The following is a 20,279-nucleotide window of genomic DNA, read 5'->3' on the forward strand; positions in this document are numbered from 1 at the left end:
TCATGTGAGGTTGGAACTGAGGGCAGAGGTGAGGGTGGGACTGGTGGCTCACGATGTGGGTGAACTGAGCACGCTTTACTCCTCCATCCTCCTGCCAGGTTTGCACACTGTTTCTTCTTCTCCACAGAGACCAGTGTACCGTGTGGCCACCATGCCATTCCTGACTGCGAGGGCAGGCACCAGCCTGCCACCAGCACCCTCTGCCTGCCCGCCCACGCCCTACCTCCTACCCCACAGCCTGCCCGTCTGCTGCCTGCCCTGGTCCACACCCCAGGGCTTCTCACCAGGGCTCTGTTAGCAACACTGGGTGGAACGCCCTGTGGGATCCCCATATGTACCCTCTGGCAGCGAACATGATCCAACCCACCACCATTGGCCCAGCTCCTCCTGCTTGGCCCTGTTCAAAGCCCCTTCCCATGAGTCACACCGTCCACTGCCTGCTGTTCACAGGTCCCTGAATGTCCCCTCAGTGGTAGCGTGGCTGTTCAGTGTCTCCCTCCAGCACTTCAGGCTGAGCTCCTCCTTCCTCCCTAAATACTGCTCACTTCCTCCCAGGAGCCACGTCCTTGGGGACTTGTTTTGTAACATTAGTGTTGAGGACGTCCTGTTGGCTGCTGTCCAGCTCTTGCTTGGCACTGTCCAGGCTTCGAGGCCACCTCTGCACCTCCATGGCACCTGCCTCTCCCCAAGAACCCCGGGCCACAAACCTTGGCACCTTGTCCCTTCACTGTCCTGTTGTGCAGAGACCTGTGGCCAGCACTATGCCACTCAGCCATCTGTGTTGACCCGAGCCCACACAAGGGCAGCCGAGCTTCTGCAAGGACCATCACTTTCCTGCACATGGGAGTTCCTCTTGAGCAGACTCTCCCAGCACCACAGAAATCATTTGTGTGGCTCCAAAAATCCATCAGCTGTGATTCTGCAGTCTGCAGGTTGATGGGCTCGGGGGCACCTTGTTGGGCAGCTTCATTGCCTCAACACAGGTGCTGGCTGTCACTGGGCGGGAGAGGCCCTGCACCTGCAGCCCGTTGGCCAGGACGCTGCTCTGCAGCCAGTGGCTGGGCGAGGACAGGGCAGCCCTTGCTTTTCAGATGCCCTGCTCTGGCTTCTGCTGTGATCCTTGGTTCTGCTCCTGAGCATCCCCTGTCCCTGGGAACTCCGTGGTAACGGTGAGCACATGAAAACTGCTGAAAACTGCTTGGTTTCTAAATTAGAGAGTGTGTGTGAGTGTGAGTGTTTGTCTGTCTTCCATACCATTCACTATCCTAGATATGGATCCATCCATCCATGTCTATATCCACCTGCTCTGTCTTCTACAGCCATCGACCCATGTGAAGCCCTCAGTCTCTGGTTGAATCTAGGCCTGCATCTGTCTCTGATCTCGGTCTCCTGTATCTGCATCTGTCCACTTTATCACTTCTGTCATCCTGCCATCTCTCTGTATGCATCTCTGTTTCCCTCTACAGTACTCCCCTCTCATCCACAGGTTCACTCTCTGTGGTTTCAGTTACCTGTAGTCAACTGTGGGTTTAAAATAGTAGGTGAAAAATTCCAGGTGAAAAATTCCTAAGTTTTTAGCTGCACACCGGCCTATGTAGTGTGATGAGCTCCTATGGCATGCCCCTGTGCCCTCCTAGGAGATGAAGCATCCTATGGAACATCTGTGCATCTAGGTATTGTCTTCATCCAGCTGCCATCTGCCTATCATCTGTCATCCACCCATCTAGGTCTCGTCCCCATCCAGCTGCCAACTGCCTATCATCTGTCATCTGCTTATCATCTGTCATCCACCCATCTAGGTATCATCCCCATCCAGCTGTCATCCGCCTATCATCTGTATCCACCCATCTAGGTTTCGTCTTCATTCACCCATCTATTATCTGTCTAACTCTGCCATCTTTTTGTCTGTCAATCTACCTACCTACCTGTCATCCAACTATTACCACTCTCAGCCCAGTTGCCCCATGTTATGGTTTAGATGTGGTATCCCCCAGAAGCTCAAGTGTCAGACAATGCAAGAAGTATTGGAAGAGAAATGTTTGGGTTATAGCCTTAGCCTAATCCGTGAAATGATCTCTAATGGGATTAACTGACATGGTAGGGTGTGGCTGGAAGAGGTGGGAATTGGGGTGTGGCTTTGGGGTATCTATTTGTATCTGGCAAGTGGAGACCTCTCTCTGCTTTCTGATCATTGTGAGGTGAGCTGATTCTCTCTGCCACACTCCTCCTCCATGATGTCCTGCCTCACCTGCAGCTCGGAGGAATGGAGCTAGCCTTCCATAGTCTGTGAGCCCAGCCCTCAAATAAACTCTTCCTCCCCTATGGATGTGTTGGTCAGGTCTTTAAGTCACAGCAGTGAAAAAGCTTACGGAGGTTCCAGCATCAATATGTGCATGGGACGTGAGGTATCCTGTGTTGATGTCACACTGACAGAACACAGGGTCTCAGGAGAAACTGAGGGTCTGTGTTCTCAGTATCTTTGTATCTAAGGACCATGTGGTGAAAATGTGCTGCATGGTGACATTTCAAACCTTGAGTTGTCTTTGATGCTCTATGCTTTGTGCTAATCTCATTACTAGTTCAGTGCAGAAAACTGCATATGCCTAGAATCTGAGGTTTCTCCTGACACTGACCCAAGAACTCCTAGAGCTGGGAGAGAACTTGGCTGCCAGACTCCTGCTTCCTCCGTGAGATACTCTTTAAAGTGGATTTTTAGTTTGTTTTTCCATTCGACACAGGTATCATTTAGATTGTTCTCTAGAACTTCCAAACGGCTAGCCCTGCTTGCTGGTCATTCTTTTACCGATAGTCACTGACATCATTCCACAGTGGCCAGAACATATGGCCTGCACTGCCTCAGCGAGGGAGGATTGTGACCCCTCTGGGGTTCTGCATGTAGCACAAACCTCTTCTGGTCTCACAGTCTTACCTATCTGTCTATCACACAAGTATTTCCAATAATTTTTTGCAATACTTGTACAAATCCATTCATTTTTTTCTCTACCTGATCAATGTGGTAAAATCCCCTGATATGGTGTGGATGTGTCAATTTCACCTTTTACTTTCACTCTCTTTCCTAGACACTAAGTAGGGAGGCATTGCAATTGGGCACCTGCTCCTGCCTGATCGGGGGACACAGGCAGAATGCAGGTGCTGACAACACTGCCCAGGCCACTGTCTGCCCGCACGGGTGTGAGGTCACAGGGTGCAGATACATTGCAAACCCAGACATGAGTCTCGTCCCCAGGACATCTGGTCACCTCATACTTCCCTCTCAGAGCCAGCCAAATCTGACACCTGGACCATGTGTCACTGGGGGGGATGCTGTGGGAGGGCTTCTGGCCACGTGCTCTTTGCTCTGGGTCAACCTAAACCACGAGTGCTGTGTAGGGTAGGTGCTGACTTCAGTGGCTAATCCCTATTGCCATTTTAGTGCATGTGTCCCAGATTGTGTTGTATTTGTCCTTACTGGAGAGTTCCATGGGAGGGACATGCAGACCTGACCTGCCTCTGAGACTCCAACCTCGTGTATTTCATACAGTGACTTGGTGGACACACAGGCATTCCCACTGCCCGCATTCTCCCTGCCCGGGGCTGCTCTAGTTCCGGCAGGTTCTTTCTTTCCTCTTAATCTGCTTTGTGCTTTTGACTCAGAATAGAATTTCTGAATGTAATTTACAATACCCAAATGTGCACTCAGGGATGGCTAAGATGAAAACTAATGATAATAACAACAGCGGCCAGGACAGCAGATTGTGATTTTACCAAAATCAAAACTACCACAAGTACCTGATTCACTTTCCCTTAGAGCTTCCCCTGTGAATCGTCTGGCCTTGGTGCTTCAATAGAGGTCATCTTAAAGTCTTCTTTAGTCAACACTGTTTACTGTGACCTGATGTGGCCAGGGACCCCAAGCCTAGGCGAGTCCATGGGGTCACATCCAGTATGATCTGATGTGGCCAGGGACCCTGAGCATAGGCAAGTCCCTGATTTGGTGCAGGGACTCCAAGGTCACTCATGAAGGATGATGAGAAACCTCTTTTCCTTACATATTTCCCAGCCTTGGGTACAGTGATGGAAGACAGACTCAGTGTCCATGCATTGACGCTGGCAGAAATGCAAAGCAGGAGGGAAGTAGGGCAGGAGTGGGGACCCATCAGCTTGGTTTTTGAGATGTTCAGGTTTTAGGTCAAGTGTCCTGGCTTCAGTAAGATTGGATGGGTGGCAGTATTCCAGCACAGTGACCTGGAGATAGGGAGGTGGAGGCAGGTTGGACTCATGGCACTGGGCAGTCACTGGGTCCCTGGGATTGTCTGAGACCAAGAGGCTGTCCATGCCTTCCAGCCCAGTGCCCCCAGGAACACAGCTGCGGGTTATCCTTGGTTGCAGTGAAGATTGCCCTTCTCCACTCCAGCAACCACAGCATGCTCAGGAAGCAGGCGTGGAAAGAACCAAGGGACTGGGGCTCATCTGGGTCATCCCAAAGAGCAATTGAGGAGGCAGGTATGTGTTTGCTTGGCTACTGTCAGAGGGCGGGCAGTTGTGATGGTGCCTCCCCACACCCCACCCAGGGGTGGCCACACAGCCGATCAGCAGTGGCTGTTTTGGGCTGGTGTGCTTCAACTGTGCTGAGACAGAAGTGGGAGGTGGCCTGGTTCTCAGAGGGACCTCAAGGCTGGCATGAGAGAGGGGTTTACATGGGAGAGAAGGACCCCAGGCCAGTTCTGGGATGACTCCACTGCGCTCCTGCTGGAGCAGGGTGTTGGACATGCCAAAGAATCGCGTATATTGGAGACTTGGTTCTAGGTGCTGCTCTTGGGAGGCGATGGAGACTTTGGGCTGGTGGGAGGGCATTAGGTCATTGGAGTGTGCCCTCTGGGGGGATAGTAGGTCCTCTGCTCCCTCCTCTTCTTCTTTGCTTCCTGGCTGATGACCTCAATGGTTTTTCTCCACTGTGATGTGCTGCTTCACCACTGGCCAATCCATCATGGCCTGGATTCTCTAACACGTGAGCCAAATACATTTTATCTCAGGTATTTTGTTGTAGTAACTGTCCATCTTTTGGAATGCCAATCTACTTTTCACTATGGCTGAGAGCCAGCAATCGTCACATGCGGGTTGAAAACCCCACCGACTGCTGTGGCGAGCAACTCCCCTCTGCCTCTGCGCGGTTTTGTTCAAGAACTGCCATTGATGCACTGTCCAATGGGCGGAACTGCATGCATGGGGGAAGGCGATTGGCCAGGGTGTGGGGTCCTGTGATGAAGCAGAACTAAGGCGCACACAAGTGAGGGCTGTGCACACAACCTCAACAGGGTTGAGAGTGCCCGGCTTCCCAGGGAACTGTTCCCAAGCCCGCCTTCCATCGGGGTGCCCAGCCACCCGGGATGGGGGGGCGGAATACCCTGAGCCGCAGAATACCCTGAGTAAGGCAGAAGACACTTCAGTCGGATTCGCACTTTTATTGGTACGTCTGTGCGTTGCGTGGCCCAGCGAGCGACTCCCCACACGCGCTTCTGCAGGGCTGGCACTCAGCGCACCTGGGCCAGGTTGTGCCGCTTCTCGCGCTCGCGCAGGAAGGCGCGCAGCCGGGCCGTGGGGAAGGTCACTGGCGCTGGCCAGGAGGCAGCGGGTCCCTCCTCGGTCAACCAGGGACACTGCAGGCAGCTGGAGGCGCATGGCCGGCCCCTGGGGAGGAAGGAGGGTCGGTGAGCTGGCCAGAGAGCAGCGGGAGAGCGGGACGGGGCCTGGCGTGGCGAGGTAGGGCGCTTTGTACCAGGGTTGGGCGCACAGTGCACTGCGCAGAAAGGCCACAGCGCCACCTGACAGCCCCGCGTAGCAGCGGCTCAGCCTGATGAGTCCTCTGCGCAGGCCCTTCTGCAGGTCGCGTGTCCCCTCGCTGCTTATGGGGTATTGGGCGCTCAGCCTGAGAGGACAGGAAGCGCAGGGAGCTCTCCATTACCCTTGATGATTTGGTGCAGGGACTCCAAGGTCACCCGTGAAGGATGATGGGGTGCAGGGACTCTGAGGTCATATTTGGATGGCTCAGTGGAGATTCATGGAGGCTCTGAGAGCACCCTCAGACAGATGGAGCCCTGCCCTACCCATCTAGCACCTCTCTCCCCAGACACAAGAAGGGCTCACATGATGAAGGCTGTCACACCAATGGCCCAGATGTCTGTCTGAGGAACAGCCCCGTGGCCTTCCAGGAGCTCCGGAGCTGCAGAGGGGCATGGGTGGGTGGGCATAGAGGGAGGGGCACAGGTGAAGAGGTCAGTAGGTGGGCACTACAGATGGGCCCAGGTGGGTGGGCCCAGGTGGGTGGGCCCAGGTGTGAGGCTGGAGGGTTGCAGTGGAGTTGAGGGGAGGGGAGAGTAGAGCGGGTAGGGAGAGGGCTTCCTCCTGCCCCACCCCAACAGGTCAGGAGCCCATGCCTGCCCCCTCACAGTGGCCACACACACACCCATGGTCTCCAGGTAGTCCTTAAAGTTGTCAGAGGGCAGCACCTTCTCCTGCGTGAGGCTCTGGGCATTGCCCAGGTCCACAATCTTGAGCAGGTTGTACTCGGTGACCATCATGTTTTCAGACCTTAGGTCCAGGTGCAGGATATGCTGGGCGTGCAGGTACTGGGTGGCACTTAGCATCTGCCAGAGGTAGTCCTTCACCTCAGATTCTGAGTAGGAGGTCCTGGGGGCAGAGGTGGCTCAGGACAGGCCCCGAGGGGGCATGTGCACAGGGAAGGAGCAGTGGACTGGGAAAGGCACCCAGTTCTGACACAGCTCGGGGTCAGGCATGCGGAGGAGGGTGGCAGGCCTGGCGTTCCCTCCCAGAACCCTGCGTCATCTGCCTGTCCACCCATCCCTCCACCCAGCCCTCTGCCCCCACCTCTCGGCCAGGCATGGGAGCAGCTCGGGCCCTGAGCACAGCTCCAGGATGAGCACCAGGTGCCGGGGGCTGAGGTAGGCAGCATGCAGCTGGGCCAGGTGCCGGTGGCGCAGCCTCTTGAGCGCCTCGTATTCCCGAAGCACGGCTGCCCTGTCCTCAGGCCTGTAGGGAACGATCTTGGCCGCCAGGGCCTGCCCGCTGGCCTTTTCCTTGCACTGCTGGACCACGCTGAAGCGGCCCCTGGGAGAGAGACACAGCAGGACCTGAGTGGCCCCCATGCACTCAGAGCAGCAGAGACCAAGCTCAGCAGAGGCAGCAGCCAGACACAGGGAAGAGGCTCTGAGCTGAGCATGGGAATGTGGGGGTGGGAGCACGAAGAGCCAGCAGGGCAGCTTGAGGCACCATCCCACTACCCGCTGTCCCCAGAGGCCCCTGCACCTCCGGATCTGCATCTGGAAGGCGAAGTTCCTGGTGCTGGGGAGAGGCGGGGCTGGCCGCCCCTGGCCACTCTCCTCCTCAGAGGCTGTTAGGGAGGGGCAGGTGACAGGTTCAGGAGGATCCCAACGCAGGTTCTCCCCTCTTCTTCCCTCACTCCTCCTCAGACACCAGACAGTGGCCCTGCCTGAGTGCCCGCTCTGGCCTCTGCTCCCTCAGGTCATTTTGCAGGGGAGAAGGGAACTTGGATTCAGGACACAACAAAGCCCTCATCATAAGTGTGTTTGGGGATACGCATCCTGAGCTGCAGGGCGCTTTCCAGGATGGACCAAGGATCACCATGGCATCACACCACCCTTTCCCAGGCCCACAACAGACACTATTGATCCATCAAGCCACTCTTCCACCCAACCCAGACTCAGCACCCAGGAAGTCACTGCCAACTCTTGGGGTGGCACCAGAGGGTATGGGTGAGTGAAGGGAGCTGAAGGATGAGGGCCCCAGAATGTGCAGGCTTTGAATGCTGGCTGAGTGCAGGAGCACTCTCTCGAAGGCAGTGGCCACCACAGGGTCCGCAGGCAGGAGGGTGCCTGTTCTGATCTGCCAGCCACCCCATCCACTGGCTGCCCAGGAGTGGCTCACCCAGGTGGCAGGGCCCTCCCAGGAGGACCTGCTCCGAGGGGCTGCTGTAGGGGCCCATTCCTGCCTTGCTGATGCATGCTGTCCGGAAGGTATACAAGCCGCCCCTGGACAGCTTGTTGGTGAGGTAGCAGCAGTCGAAGATGTCAGAGGCCAGGGTGGTCCAGATACCACCTGGTCACAGATGGAGTAAGAGGCAGTTAGGGAGGAAGGAGGAAAGACCTTCCCCAGACACAGAGCAGGCTGTGGGCAAGGGCCCTCCATGCTGACCCTGGGGGCATGACCTGAGCCTCAGGGGCCCCAAGGAGAGAGGGCAAAGGGGCCGCGCAGTACCTTCTATGCAGCACTGTACGATGTATGTCACAGGGCCATAGGACTCCACGGGCTTCCAGACCAGCAGCACCCTGTCTGTGTAAACCTCCCCGATGTCCGGGCGTGGGGAAGATGAGGGGCACTCTGCAAGAGGCCACCCGTGGTGTGGGTCAGCATCTGACCCCCAGGGATGATTTCTAGCTGGCCCTGCCTCACCCTCCCTTACTTTCGGCAAACGTTAGGCTCCTAAGCCCACCCTCTCCAGTGCCATTTGTTTGGGGTGGGTGAGGTCCTAGGAAGCAATGGGAGGAGGGGCGTGCCTCCTTCCCTAGTGGATAGTCAGATGTCTGCCCAGCCCTCCCCACCAGGATCCCTCCTGGCCAGCCCTTCGCCAGCGTATGTTCAGGCCTCGGTGGAGTGGCCCAGGCTCTGGTCGGGGGGCCTTGCTCTGGTTTCTAAGCTTTGGCTGAACGCCCCAGTACAGGGCCTGAGGTCAGTCTGCAAGTTCCAGACTGGGCCAGCAGCCGTCTCAGCTGCCCACACACCCCAGGCACTGCATACTCAGCTCCTGACTCGACTCTGATGAAGACACAAACAGGATGGGGCTCCTCCCTCCTGCACCACTGGAGGGCAGGGTGGCACCCTCCACAGGGAGCTCCGCCCCTGGCCAGCAGAGGCCTTGGGCCAGCTCCTGGCAGCAGGGTGCACAGCAGGCTGGAACACTGCCACACAGCTCTCCTCCTTCTTGGGCACGCTGCTCCCCCACCCCTGCCTTCCATCTGTCTCCTGTCAGTCTCCTGCCTCCTGCCAACCCCTGAAGACCCTGGACAGTCCAGAAGGCACCCACAGCAGCCACATGCAATGCCCGGCCCATCAGGACTGGACTGCTCGGTAACTCGGATGCACCTGTGGTCACGTCCTGAACCCCAAATTCCACAGCCCCACAGCTGAGGGAGTGGCCAAGTCCAGCTCACGCAACGAGGCTCAGCACCCCCAGCCCAGCCTCCCTGGCCTGGCAGGGACCTCTAGCAGAGCGCACCCACCTGCCTTCCGGAGTATGCCTGTGGTGGTTGCTATGCCCAGAGGGTTGCTCACACTGCAGGTATACATGCCCAGGTCCTCAGCAGTCACCACCAGGATGGTCAGCAGCTGGAAGTTCTTCAGGGTGGAAGAGATGAGGAGGTGGCCGTTGCTCTCCAGGAGGGCCCCATCTGTGACAGCACAGAGCCGGTCTGAGTTTCCCCTAGACAGTGAGGGCCCCTGCTGCCCTGCTTGTATCCCAACCCCTTACCTTTACTCCAAGTGGCCTGGGCAGCTGGCTGGGCTAACACTTGACAAGCCAGTGTCACCGACTGACCCAGGACCACGGTCTCATCTGAGAGCTCCCTCAGGAAGGTTGGTGCTAAGGAGGAGGCAGGAAGAGCCTTCAGAGGGAAGTCCAGGCCAGAAAGTGTGGGCAGGACGCAGCACTGCCTCCTCCTGGAAGCCCTCCAAGATTGCTCAGCCCCCATGCCCAGCCTGCCTCTGGGCTTAAGCCCCATAGGTGGGTGCGGGCTTGCCACTCTGGTGTAGGCACCATGGCGGTTGGGAAAGGACCCTGAGACAGTGGGGCCTGCTCACCTTGGTCCCTGCCCTTCAGAACTGACAGCCGTAAGGAAACCAGGCCTGCCTTCTTCCTGGGGGGCTCCTCCAGGCCTGCAGGAGGAGGGGGAAGGGTCTCAGTAGGGAGGTCTGTCCTTGGGCAGCACCAGCTTCCTCACACTGCCTGTCCTCCCGGCAGGCCCAGGTCTCAGGGACTGGGGTGGTGAAGACAAGCTGGACCTGCGTCCCACCTCCCTCAGCAGTGGGCTGTTGGGGGCTCTAAGGCCTACAGTGCAGGAGGGGGTTGCTTGGGGCCAGGGTCAGGCTGGGGTCAGGAGGGTGGGGGTCACAGAGGCTGCTCTGGAGTTGGGACTTCCAGGCAGCTCAGGGGTCAGGGAAGCTGGGGTCAGCTGTGCCTAGGGTAGAGTTGCTCTGAGATCAGGAGAGACCTGGAGTCAGGAGGATCTGGGGCCACAGGACTGGGCTCATAAGGTCTGAGGTCACTGAGGGTGGGGCCGTAAGACTCCTGGGTCAGAGGGTCTACAGTGGGGGAGGCCTGGGATCCTGGCTGCCGTCTCCCCAGGTGCCCTCCCTGCAGCTGTCTCCAGGATGGCCTCACATGCCCAGTAAGGCAGGTTCAGGTCAGCAGAGGTGCCCCCCAGGACTCAGGTAGAGCCGTGGGTGCAGTTGGGAGGTAGGGGCAACAGCACCCAAGGGGGGGCCCAGCAGGACCCTGAGCACGAAAGGGTGAGTGATCCTAAGGGGCAGGGATGTGCCAGGGGATAGGACGAGGAGGAGGTCACCTTCCGGCCTGCCCTTCAGGATCCGGGAGATGTGAGCCATGGAAGCCTTCACCCTCTGGCGCAGCCCAAGTTCCAGGGGTTCTTCCAGTGGCAGACACTTCCCAGGGAACTGGAATAGGCCACGGGAGGGGGACCACTTGCGCTTTCTGCTGGCCGCAGCCTCCCCCAGCAGTGCCTCCAGGTCCTCCGGCTCCTCTGTGATCTCCAGGCCAGCTCGAAGGCCCAGCTCCCCTGGCCAGGGCCACGCAGCCTCAGGGAACTCTGCCAGCTCCTCCCCAGCCTCAGCCTCAGGAGAGGGCGGCTCTGGCTGCTCCCAGGGCTTGGGGACCCTCCTGAAGATCATGAACTCGAATGGGAGATACTTGATGTCATACAGGTCAGAGAGGTTGAGGTAGGCGGGATCCACCTCTGAAATGTCTAAGGACACAGTGTCAGCAGCCTCTGTATCCCCTGACAGGTCCCGGATCTGCACCAGGGACACCTGCCCATCTTGCTCCCACGAGGTCAGCTCTGGGGAAGCACTCAGGGTAGCCCCTCTGGTCTCAGGCACTGGCCCCAAGTCGGCCTGGGGTTGAGGGCTTCCCATTGCAGCCTCGTCCTGCTCCTCGGAGGACTGGGATACGGCCCAGGCCATCCTGGCCCACAAGGGACCCTGTCCTAGCATGCCCCCTGCATCCCCACCAAAGGCAAAGGTACCGTAGCCCGCCACCCCCGCATAGCCCCCACGGTACCCCAGGGAGAACTTCCGGGTGGTGGCCTGCTCCTGAGGCCTTGGTAAGGGGGGTGTTGGGTCAGGGGAATGCTCAGCCTCCTGAGACAGGCTGCCAGTGTCCAGGGAAGGGCTGGACTCCATGCCTGTGGGGCAGGTTGGTTCCAGGGAGCTGGAGGAGCTGGTCCAAGGCCCCCCAGGTCGAGAGATGCTGCCAGGCTCCTTCTCAGAGCCTGGCAGGGGGCTTGTTTGGGCTGGGCAGGGGGGCTCCAGAAGTATCTCCTTGACAGACCCTGGAGGCAAACAGCCATGAGTTTGTGGTGACGGTGGGCCACAGCCCTTTTGGGGGGCAGAACCCTGCTCAGGGTGACAAGAAGGAGCCTCCTGCCCCAGCCTGGACGACCCCGCTTGCTGAGCAGGCCCTGAGTCTCTAGCAGGTGATGGAGACAGACTGGGCCTTTTCAGGGGCTTCTGGTCTCTCCCACCAGCCTCCCCTGTGGAGGCTGTGGGAGGGCACTGTCCTTCACTGCAGGCCTCACTCAAGGGGCTGATGGCACTTGGAGGGTCTTGGTCCAGGGAGTGGCTACGGCCGGGGGCCTCAAGGACACTGGCGCTGGGCAGGCTCAGGGCCGTCTCAAAGGAGGGTGTCTTGGTTATCAGCGCGGCCTGCTCCTCCCTGGCGGCCTCCTCCTCCAGCACACGATGCTCCATCAGAGGCTCACGCAGACCAGGCAGGGCCCTGGCGAAGTACCCGCCCTTGAGCAGGTGCCGCCTCCGGGCCGAGTGTCGGCGGCCACCAGGGGCCAGGGCGCCTCGCTCAGGGCCCTCGCCTGCCTGCTGGTAGAACAGGCTGCTGATGACACTGTGCCGGGGGACGCAGCCGGGGGCTGCCAGGGGCCCTGTGCCTTGCTGTGAGGCTGGTGGGGCCTCCGCCTCCTCTGGCAGGCTGGCTGAGGGCCACAGGAAGCCCCGTGGGTGCAGCAGCGGGGAATGGGTCACCGGTGAGGATGGCAGCGACTTGGCCCTGGCAAACGGGGTGAGCTCATTGTCCGAGGAGGAGGAGCTGGAGGAGCAGCTGGCTTCTGCGCGCAGGTGCCTGGCCACTCCCAGGGAGGGGCTGTCGGGTGGGCCCCGCAGCAGCTCTGGGATGGAGCGCATCACCAGGATGGACTTGTAGCTCATCAGGGAGCGCTGGGGACGGCACAGAGCAGTCGCTGGGTGGGGCCACGGCACCGAGCAGGCCTTCTCCCTCCACGTTCCCAGTGGGGCAAAGCGGTGGGGACCCAGAGCAGTGGGAACCTCTGCACCAGGGCTCTTGGCTTCTGCCTGGCCACTGGGTATCCCTCTGCGGCTGGCACACTCATGGCTGAGATCCGATGAGGTGCCAGGCCTGGGAGTGTGCTAGGTGGGCTTGGACTTGCGTTTCTGACCCTGCCCTCATCCCCTTTTCAGGGGACAGCTCACCTGCCAGCGGCTCCTGGCCAGGAGGAACTTGAGCTGCTTGGTGTTTATGAAGTGGGCCTCCTCCGCAGGCATGGATTTCTGGGGTGTGAGGGAGTAGCCACATTGAGGAGAGACCCCAGCGCCCTGATGGGGGCCCCTCCTGGGATGGAGGCCCAGTTGGGCAGGGGGAGGTGGACTTGCCCTCAGCCCTGGGGGTCTCATGGGCTCATCCTCTTACTTTGCCCAGACAGAGCAAGGCAAAGGCCAGAGGTCGTAGGGGAGGCCCTGACCCCCTGTGAGGGTCTCAGGATCCCAAGCCTGTCTGAAGGGACAAGTGTCCTCTGAACTGGGGCACAGGGGCCTGGGTGCCACCACCATATGTGCTGATACAGGCAGGCCCTCGTCCCCCTTGGGTTGGATGTCCCTCCCTGCAGGCCTGGGGTTTGAGCCAGGCTGGGCCTACTCACCAGGAACCAGGGGTGGGTGAGGCACTGGGAGGCACTGGGCCTGGCCCTGGAGGGAGAGGGGAGACCAGGTCAGCCAAGCAGTCAGCTGGCCCTGGGCAGGGCTGGCTGCACCCTGGGCAGGTAAGAGAGGCATGCACTCACCCTGGGGCCCTCTGCAGCGTGGCCTTGAGGAAGTTCTTGGCGTCCTCACTGAGGTGGGCAGCCATGGGGCTGCTCCAGGACACCCGCCCCTCCAGCACATTCAGCAGGGTGGCACGGTCACTCTCTCCCGCAAATGGGGAGGAGCAGGTCAGGCTGGAAACAGACAGAGCCTGCCCTCAAACAAAGCCCCTGGGGACGAACTCTGGCACCACTCCCACCCAGCAGTATCTGAGGTTCCCCAGATACTGCCTCAGCTTGGAACACCAATCCAGGCAAAGCCTAAGAGGGTATCTGGGCTCAGACCAGGGTTGGGGTCCCCACTCAGGCTGGGACAGGGATCAAGGAAACGTCAGCCTGCATGGGGGGCCCTGCTTTAACCTGAGGCTCTCATGGCCAGAGGTGGGTACAGGGCTGAACTTACAAAGGAGACCCAGGCTAGCTTGAAGCAGGGATGTATGCCAAGGCTGGGTGCTGGTTCAACCTGGGGTGGGTACTTGGCCTCAGCCTGAGCTAGGGATCCAGGCTCAGCTGGGACAGGAGTCCAGGGAGCCTAGATAGGCACCAGTCTATGTCTGAGGTGGGGACAGGTCTTAGTCTGCAGAGGTCAAGGATCAGTCTGTACCACCAGCATCTTCAGGGCAGCAGTGACCACTACGACTGGACTCTGGACAAAAATCCCACAGACCCTACAGGGTCAGCTCAGCTCTGCCTAGTGATGACAGGGTGTTTGTGAGGAGCAGTGGGCAGGAGCCTCTTATCAGGGTTGGCTGACCGCCTGTTCCCAAGATAGCTGCCCCTGGGCTCTTGGGTCTCTGGTCTGGGGTGTGGCCAGCAGGATTCTGCAGAAGGGTTGGCTTTGAAGAAGCAGCTGCCAAGAACAGGCTGTGCTCACCTGAGGTAAGAGATGACCCCCATGGCCCTGCAGAAAGAAAACCACCCACTGTGAGTCACCCCAGGCCTGGCCACAGGCAAGGGGTATGTGGGAGGAGGCATGGGGGATCCCAGGGGTGCAGAAGGAGGCAGAGGTTCAGAGAGGACCCTTTGGCTGGCTGCTGGGCTTCCAGATGACTCCCCAGCATGGTCCCAGAAGGGTCACAGTCCTGACTCAGCCTGACCACTCACCAGATGTCAGAAGCCTCGCTTACGGGGGTCTGCTCAATGATCTCGGGGGACACGAACTCTGGAGAGCCGTACTTGCTGTACTGTGGCTCTGAAGGGATGATTTTTTGGGCAAAGCCAAAGTCGCAGATTTTAATGTCTTCGCGAGCAGGATGCACCATAAGGATATTGGGGGGCTGTCAGAAAGTATTGGGGAGTCTATGGGGGTTGGGCCACCTGGGGTTTCCAGGCCACAGGGAGTCATTCAGGGTCCATGAGGCCAACGTGGGGCATGGAAAGCACCAGTCAGACTGTCAGAGCAGAGCCCACGGATGAGCTGCCAATTAGCAGTGCATCCAGTCCCTGCAGGACAGCAAGCCCTGTCAAGGAAACTGGACATGGTAGACCTGTCCCTTCCTATCCTGCAGGCCCAGGGCTCCCCTCTCCCACCCAGGTTCTGGAGGGGCCCGAGGGACAGTACCTTTATGTCCAGGTGGAGGACCCCGTGGCTATGCAGATAGTGCAGTCCCTCCACCAGCTGCTGGAGGTAGACCTTGACCTGTGGCAAATACTGTGCTCAAGGAGGGGCCTCGGCCCTCCACCTTGACTCATCCTGCTTCAGTGCCCCAGTCTAGCACCTGGGACAAGCCCACAGGGTAGGTGGCACCCTGAGCCCTAAGTGCCAAAGCCAGAGAAATCCCCAGAAACAAGCAAGGTGTGCAGGAAGCCAGGCAGTGCAGCTGGACACAGAGCCCGGGTAGCCACGGGGCCTGGGATCCAGAGAGGCGGGGCCTGGGCCACATTTGGGGCAGCTGTGTCTGGGTGGGGCTGGGACCCGCATGCAGCTCAGGCCAGCGGTAGGCAGGTGCAGGGTCACCTCGGCTTTTGTCACCACGCTCTTCTTGAAGAGGCGATCCAGCAGCTCCTCTGATGAGCACCTGGGGCCTGGTCAAGGAAAGCAGCTGAGGCTGGAACCCACCAGGAGGTGGCCAGGACAGGGTTCCTGCGGTCTCAAGGGTGGGGTACTGGTGCTCAGGTTGAGGGGAGGTGCCATGGGCCCCTGGAACCCCAGACAGCATCTAGCCCAGATGAGGGGGGCTGCCTGGGGACTGAGGCCACAGGGCAGTGGTAGGGTGGGGCACCTGGCCTGTCTGCACAAATCCCTCTTCAGGGGAGAGACAAGAACACAGGAGCAGATCCAGCCACAAGGCCCTCCACACTGAGACCCCAGTCAGGGACCTATGGGCAGTGGGCAAAGACCTGGAGTAACCTGTGTAGGACACACCTCTCCTGACATCTGAGAGGTCACCCATGGGAGGAGACCCCTGGCCATCTCCACTGAGGACATCCGTACCCTCAGGAGCAGCTCAGCCACTGACCCTGCCTGGTGACTCCCATGGACAACCCTCAGAGAGAAAGAACCCCCTGACCAACACCATCACAAGCGGCAGGAACAGGGCTGCTTGTCACACAGCATTGGCCACCGGAAGGTGGGCTGAGGCCGTCACAACCTGCCAGGCCCAGGGAGCATATGCTCCTCCAATCCCCAGCCTGGTGGCCACTGCACCCCTCCTCAAACCCCAAGGGGCCAGGAGAAGAAAGGATACAGTTCTAAAATGAGGATGAGGGTCTTCCGGGTCTCAAACTGGTCCAGCAGCCCAGTGACCAGTGGGTGGCTGAGCGTGGCCAGGATATCTCGCTCCTGGTACGCCTGGGCCCGAGTTCTGCTCCGCAGGGGGATGAACTTGGCAGCACAGAATACCTTATTTCCTTTGTGCTGTACCCTTTTCACAAAGCCAAACATGCCTCTGGGGAGGAGGGAGGGGGATCAGGATGGTGACGCTGTGCCACGGGTCCTGGGCATCCCCGGGGCCAGAAGGGCTGGAGTGTACCTGCCAATCTCCTCCTTGACCTCATAGAAGGAGTGCAGCTTCCTCCGATGGCTCTGCTCTTCTGAATCTGGCTCACTGTCTCCTGTGGTCAGCACAGAAGGTAGTTAGGACAGCAAAGGCACTGCCCTGGCCCTCGTCCCCAGTACTGTGGAGCTGGCAGGCTGTTCCCTGGGCCTGGCCCTATGGCCCATGGGAACCTTGAGCTGGGGTCCCTGTGGGGACTGGGGATGCCATGTGGAGACCGAGTGGCCCTGGGCCTGGGAGGCTCTGCGGCTTACCCCCATGGACTAGCAGCTCCGCCTTGCAGAGCACCTGGCCAGCAGCATTGTGTGCAAGACAGGTGTAGACGCCTGCATCTTGCTGGGCCACATCCTTCAGTAGCAGGCAGTGAGTGGTGCCATCCTTCTGCTGGCTCAGCCGGGCACTGTCCTCCAGTTGGACACCGTCCTGAAACACCAGCAGGCCAGGATGCCATCAGCCCATCCCAGCATCAGGCCCACCTGCCCTTCCCTGGCACCTGCTGTGTGTCGGCCCCAGGTCCAGCCCCATGCCCAGCCATGATGGGCTTGGGGATTGCAGGAGGGGCTGCACAGCTAGGATCGTGTGGTGTGGTTTTCATACACACATGCACACACAGGTGCCTCCGGCCTCTGAGCGCCCCACCCTGCCTCCCTGGGCCAGCTCTTACCTTGTACCATGTCACAGTGGGCTGTGGGTGCCCCTCAATGACAGCCTCAAACTGTGCCGTACCACCCGCCTGGACCTGCACATCCTCAATGGTCACCTGCATGGTTGGGGGCCCTGGGAAGAGGTGGAAAGGGGAACATGAGGAGGGATTCCCAGGCTGCACAGCCCATACATGTGGTCAGTGAGGCTCTGAGTACACCCCAGGGCAACAGGCAACAGGGCCCCCTGGTAACTGGGAAGTTCTTCCTTCCATCCAACCACTGTCTCCCTGCTTTGCCCTCAGCTGGCCCAGCAATCACGAGAACAGTCAAGCCAAGGCAGGCAGAACATGCTAGGGGGTGGTGGCTCTCTCCAGGACTGGGTGCAGCAGACACCGGATCTGTAGTGCCTGCCTCTCCTGGAGGAGAGCTCCAGCCCCCACCCCATTGTGGCACAAGAGAAGGGGTGGAGAACCTGGGCTGAAGCAGGCGGGAACCTCCACCCTCCAAGCAACTGCCCCCAACCCAGGCACTGCAGGGCCACCCTCACAGCACGCCCTGACCCCTGACCCCCATACTTGAACTTGTAGCACTGGTGTCAATGGGTTGGTACACATAGGTCCTTTGTGTGGTCTCTGTGATTACATGGCTGTGGACATCCCAGAACATCTGCCCGGCACCTGCCGCTGGCCAGGCAGCACCCTCCACCCTGGAATCACAGAGCTAGGTGAGCTTCTGCTGGCTACAGGTGACAAGATGGCGTCCTAGGCTTTCCCCACATGCGGGGGGATGAGGTGTGCAGATGGAAGACCCTGGTCCTTGCTGTGGGGGCTTCCTGCACCTCCTGCCCTAAGGTTGGCCTTCTTCCCTGCCTACTGGCTTGGCCTGGGGCAGTCAAGGAGTGCACAGGAGGCCACAGGACCACCCCATTACCTCTGTGTACCACACGGCCAGAGTGGATGGACCTGCCCACCCATGAGCTGTCCTTGGAAGGACTGCCCCCATCTCATGACTCAGTTAACTGGGGGAGGTTACCGGATGGGGACGGTCCGTCCCTGGGCCCCAGAACCAGTCACCGTCTCCTGCTCCAGGACTTCCCGGATGAGAGGCTGTTGCACCTCTGGGGTCTCAGCTGCTGGGGGATGAGGAGCCTCGTGAGACAGAGCTGGGCTGGAGCTCAAGGGACCCTCCTTGGCCCTGCACTGCCCAACTGTCCCCCACATCACCAGGCCAGGGTGTGTGTATGCTCAGCAAGACCACTGCTTGCAGGGACCTGGGGGCCATGGGTGAGACTGTCCCCAAAGCCCAGGTTCAGCCCATGGCTCAGCATGTGCATGCTGGCTGGGGTCCATTCTGCAGGCACCTGCCCCACCAGGGACACCCACTTCAGTGTCCCTGCCCAGCAGCTAGGCTGCCATCCAGGGAACATCCTGACAGCCTAGGTCGGTGACCCAGGAAAGTGGCTATATCCCACGCCATGGGTGCCATAGGCTCTGGAAGCTTCCTACGGGCAGTAGAGACTGCAGGTGACGTCACCCAGCACTACAAGTTGTATTGTGGCCATAGCACACAGACAAGGCCCACTCTATCAGTGTCCAGGGACAAGACGATAGCCTAGCAGACTGGCTAGAAAAGTAGGGCTTAGGGTGACCAGGTGGTCACTTAGAGCAGGCGGTGGTTCCCTTGGGGAGGTTCTCCAGGGCCCTGAGGCTAGCTGCAGGTGAACTGAGGCATCTCAGGCTGGAGCCAGCACTGGGGTGGGCAGGGAGGGGCAATGTGCTGGGCCTCCAAAGACAGGGCTGGATGGAGGCTGAACTTAGGGGAACCCCTCCATCTTCAGGCAGGACACAGGGAATGAGTGGAGGGAAAGGGAGCCCAGGATGGGAAGGGGCTCGGCTTGCTCCCCAAAGCAGCAGCAGGGAAAGTGAACACCAGTGCCAAGGCAGGCCAAGCAACACCAGGGGTTTGCTCCATCACCGCGTTCCTGGACACCAGAACTCTGTGGCCACTCTGATCCAGCAGCCTCCCACAGAGCTGCCATCCCTAGTCTTTGCCTTTCCATCCCCTGTGGGCACCAATCTGTCACAGCTGGTGGTGGTGACAGACAAGACAAAGCTGCCTTACTCTTGGTCCTGAGAGGGACACTGGGCCAGACCTGCACCTAACTGACACCATGCTGAGAACGCTGGGGTGGCCATGTGCAAATTCAGAGCCCGAGAACATTCCTTGGCCAGGACAGGGTCAGCACAGGATGTGGTCCTTGCAGCCAGTTCCCTGCAGGGCTTACCAGGTGTGCCCGAGGCTTCTGGGGCCTGGGGGCCAGCCTCCTGAAATGCCAGTGGTTCCCTGGGGCCAGGGGTGGGGTTGGCAAAGTCCCCTGCAGAAGGGCCTGGAGCCTCAGGGCCCAGCAGTCTCTGCAGCACAGATGGGACTTCCTGGTCGGCTCCAAGGGAGGGCTGGGCGGAGCCCTCCTGGGTAACACCTATGAAGAGGTGGGTTAGCAGCAGATGGTAAGGCCCAGGGTCTGGTGTGGCCTGACCCCAGGTAGGGGCCTCCAGAGTCCAGTCCCTGTCAGAGACAGTCCAGTGGGCTGACCCCCAGCTGGCCCCTCCCACCTGCTTCACTCACCCACCCACTCAGGAGGCTGTGAGGAATGGAGGCTTGGCACAAAGAGAGAAGCCCCAGAACCCACACTGGGGACAGCTACTTCCTCCCCTGGAGCTCAGGCCTGTCCTCACCCAGGTGCCCCATGGAGAACTCCTCCTCCTCCTGGGCCAGGGGACCGGGAACTCACCCTTCACCCTTCATGTGCCCCAAATCCCAGCACACACTTCATCCCAAGGCTGGCTGTCCTGCAAGGCTGACTCTGAACCCCAGCTCTAAACCTGGGGGCAGCCTGATACCATGTCAAGGTCCAAGGGATCATGGGGCTGGTGTCCAGGTGGCCAGAGCCATTGGCCCCCCTCCTGGAGACAGACCCACTGCCCTATCCTTACCAAACTCCATCTGCATAGTAACCGTCCACCCTCCACTTACAGCTAGTCCAGGCCATGCTACCCTTCCCTGGGCCCTTCCACCTATCCCTGAAGGACTCCCCAGGCCCCTGCCTGGCATGGCCCCTGCCCTTCCCACCTGCCAACCATCTGCAGCCTGAGGATGCTGACCACTCCCATCCCCAGAAGGTCCCTTCCCAGAGCCTTCCCCAGCCC

The 20,279-nt window shown here is 59.5% G+C and overlaps 1 protein-coding gene across 1 annotated transcript; it reads right to left on the bottom strand.

Moving 5' to 3' along the window:
* Positions 1–5,447: 5,447 nt before the first annotated feature.
* Positions 5,448–19,573, bottom strand: LOC144372198 (obscurin-like). The gene is made up of 26 exons (XM_078035585.1): positions 19,358–19,573; positions 18,106–18,205; positions 17,649–17,779; positions 17,094–17,206; positions 16,684–16,852; positions 16,406–16,487; positions 16,121–16,321; positions 15,391–15,451; positions 14,995–15,072; positions 14,538–14,710; positions 14,308–14,334; positions 13,416–13,568; positions 13,275–13,320; positions 12,829–12,906; positions 10,656–12,555; positions 9,892–9,966; positions 9,563–9,673; positions 9,315–9,482; positions 8,293–8,415; positions 7,963–8,133; positions 7,324–7,408; positions 6,886–7,125; positions 6,464–6,687; positions 6,145–6,220; positions 5,777–5,926; positions 5,448–5,688 (listed from the first exon to the last, which is right to left on the bottom strand). The coding sequence occupies exons 3-26, from the start codon at positions 17,737–17,739 to the stop codon at positions 5,532–5,534; spliced, it is 4,752 nt and encodes a 1,583-aa protein (XP_077891711.1). The 5' UTR covers positions 17,740–17,779; positions 18,106–18,205; positions 19,358–19,573; the 3' UTR covers positions 5,448–5,531.
* Between the last annotated feature and the right edge of the window lie 706 nt (positions 19,574–20,279).

The sequence above is a fragment of the Ictidomys tridecemlineatus genome, assembly GCF_052094955.1.
Source record: "Ictidomys tridecemlineatus isolate mIctTri1 chromosome 1 unlocalized genomic scaffold, mIctTri1.hap1 SUPER_1_unloc_3, whole genome shotgun sequence".
Lineage (NCBI taxonomy): Eukaryota > Metazoa > Chordata > Mammalia > Rodentia > Sciuridae > Ictidomys > Ictidomys tridecemlineatus.

Bases quoted from the DNA above. Each gene is read 5' to 3' on its own strand.
- LOC144372198 (XM_078035585.1), bottom strand. From the start codon at position 17,739: ATGTTCTGGGATGTCCACAGCCATGTAATCACAGAGACCACACAAAGG. The intron at 15,452-16,120 runs GTATCCTTTCTT...ACCAGGCCCCAG, and splicing joins CTCATCCTCATTTTAGAACT to GTGCTCATCAGAGGAGCTGC. The intron at 13,321-13,415 runs GTGAGTGCATGC...CTCTCCCTCCAG, and splicing joins ACGCTGCAGAGGGCCCCAGG to GGCCAGGCCCAGTGCCTCCC.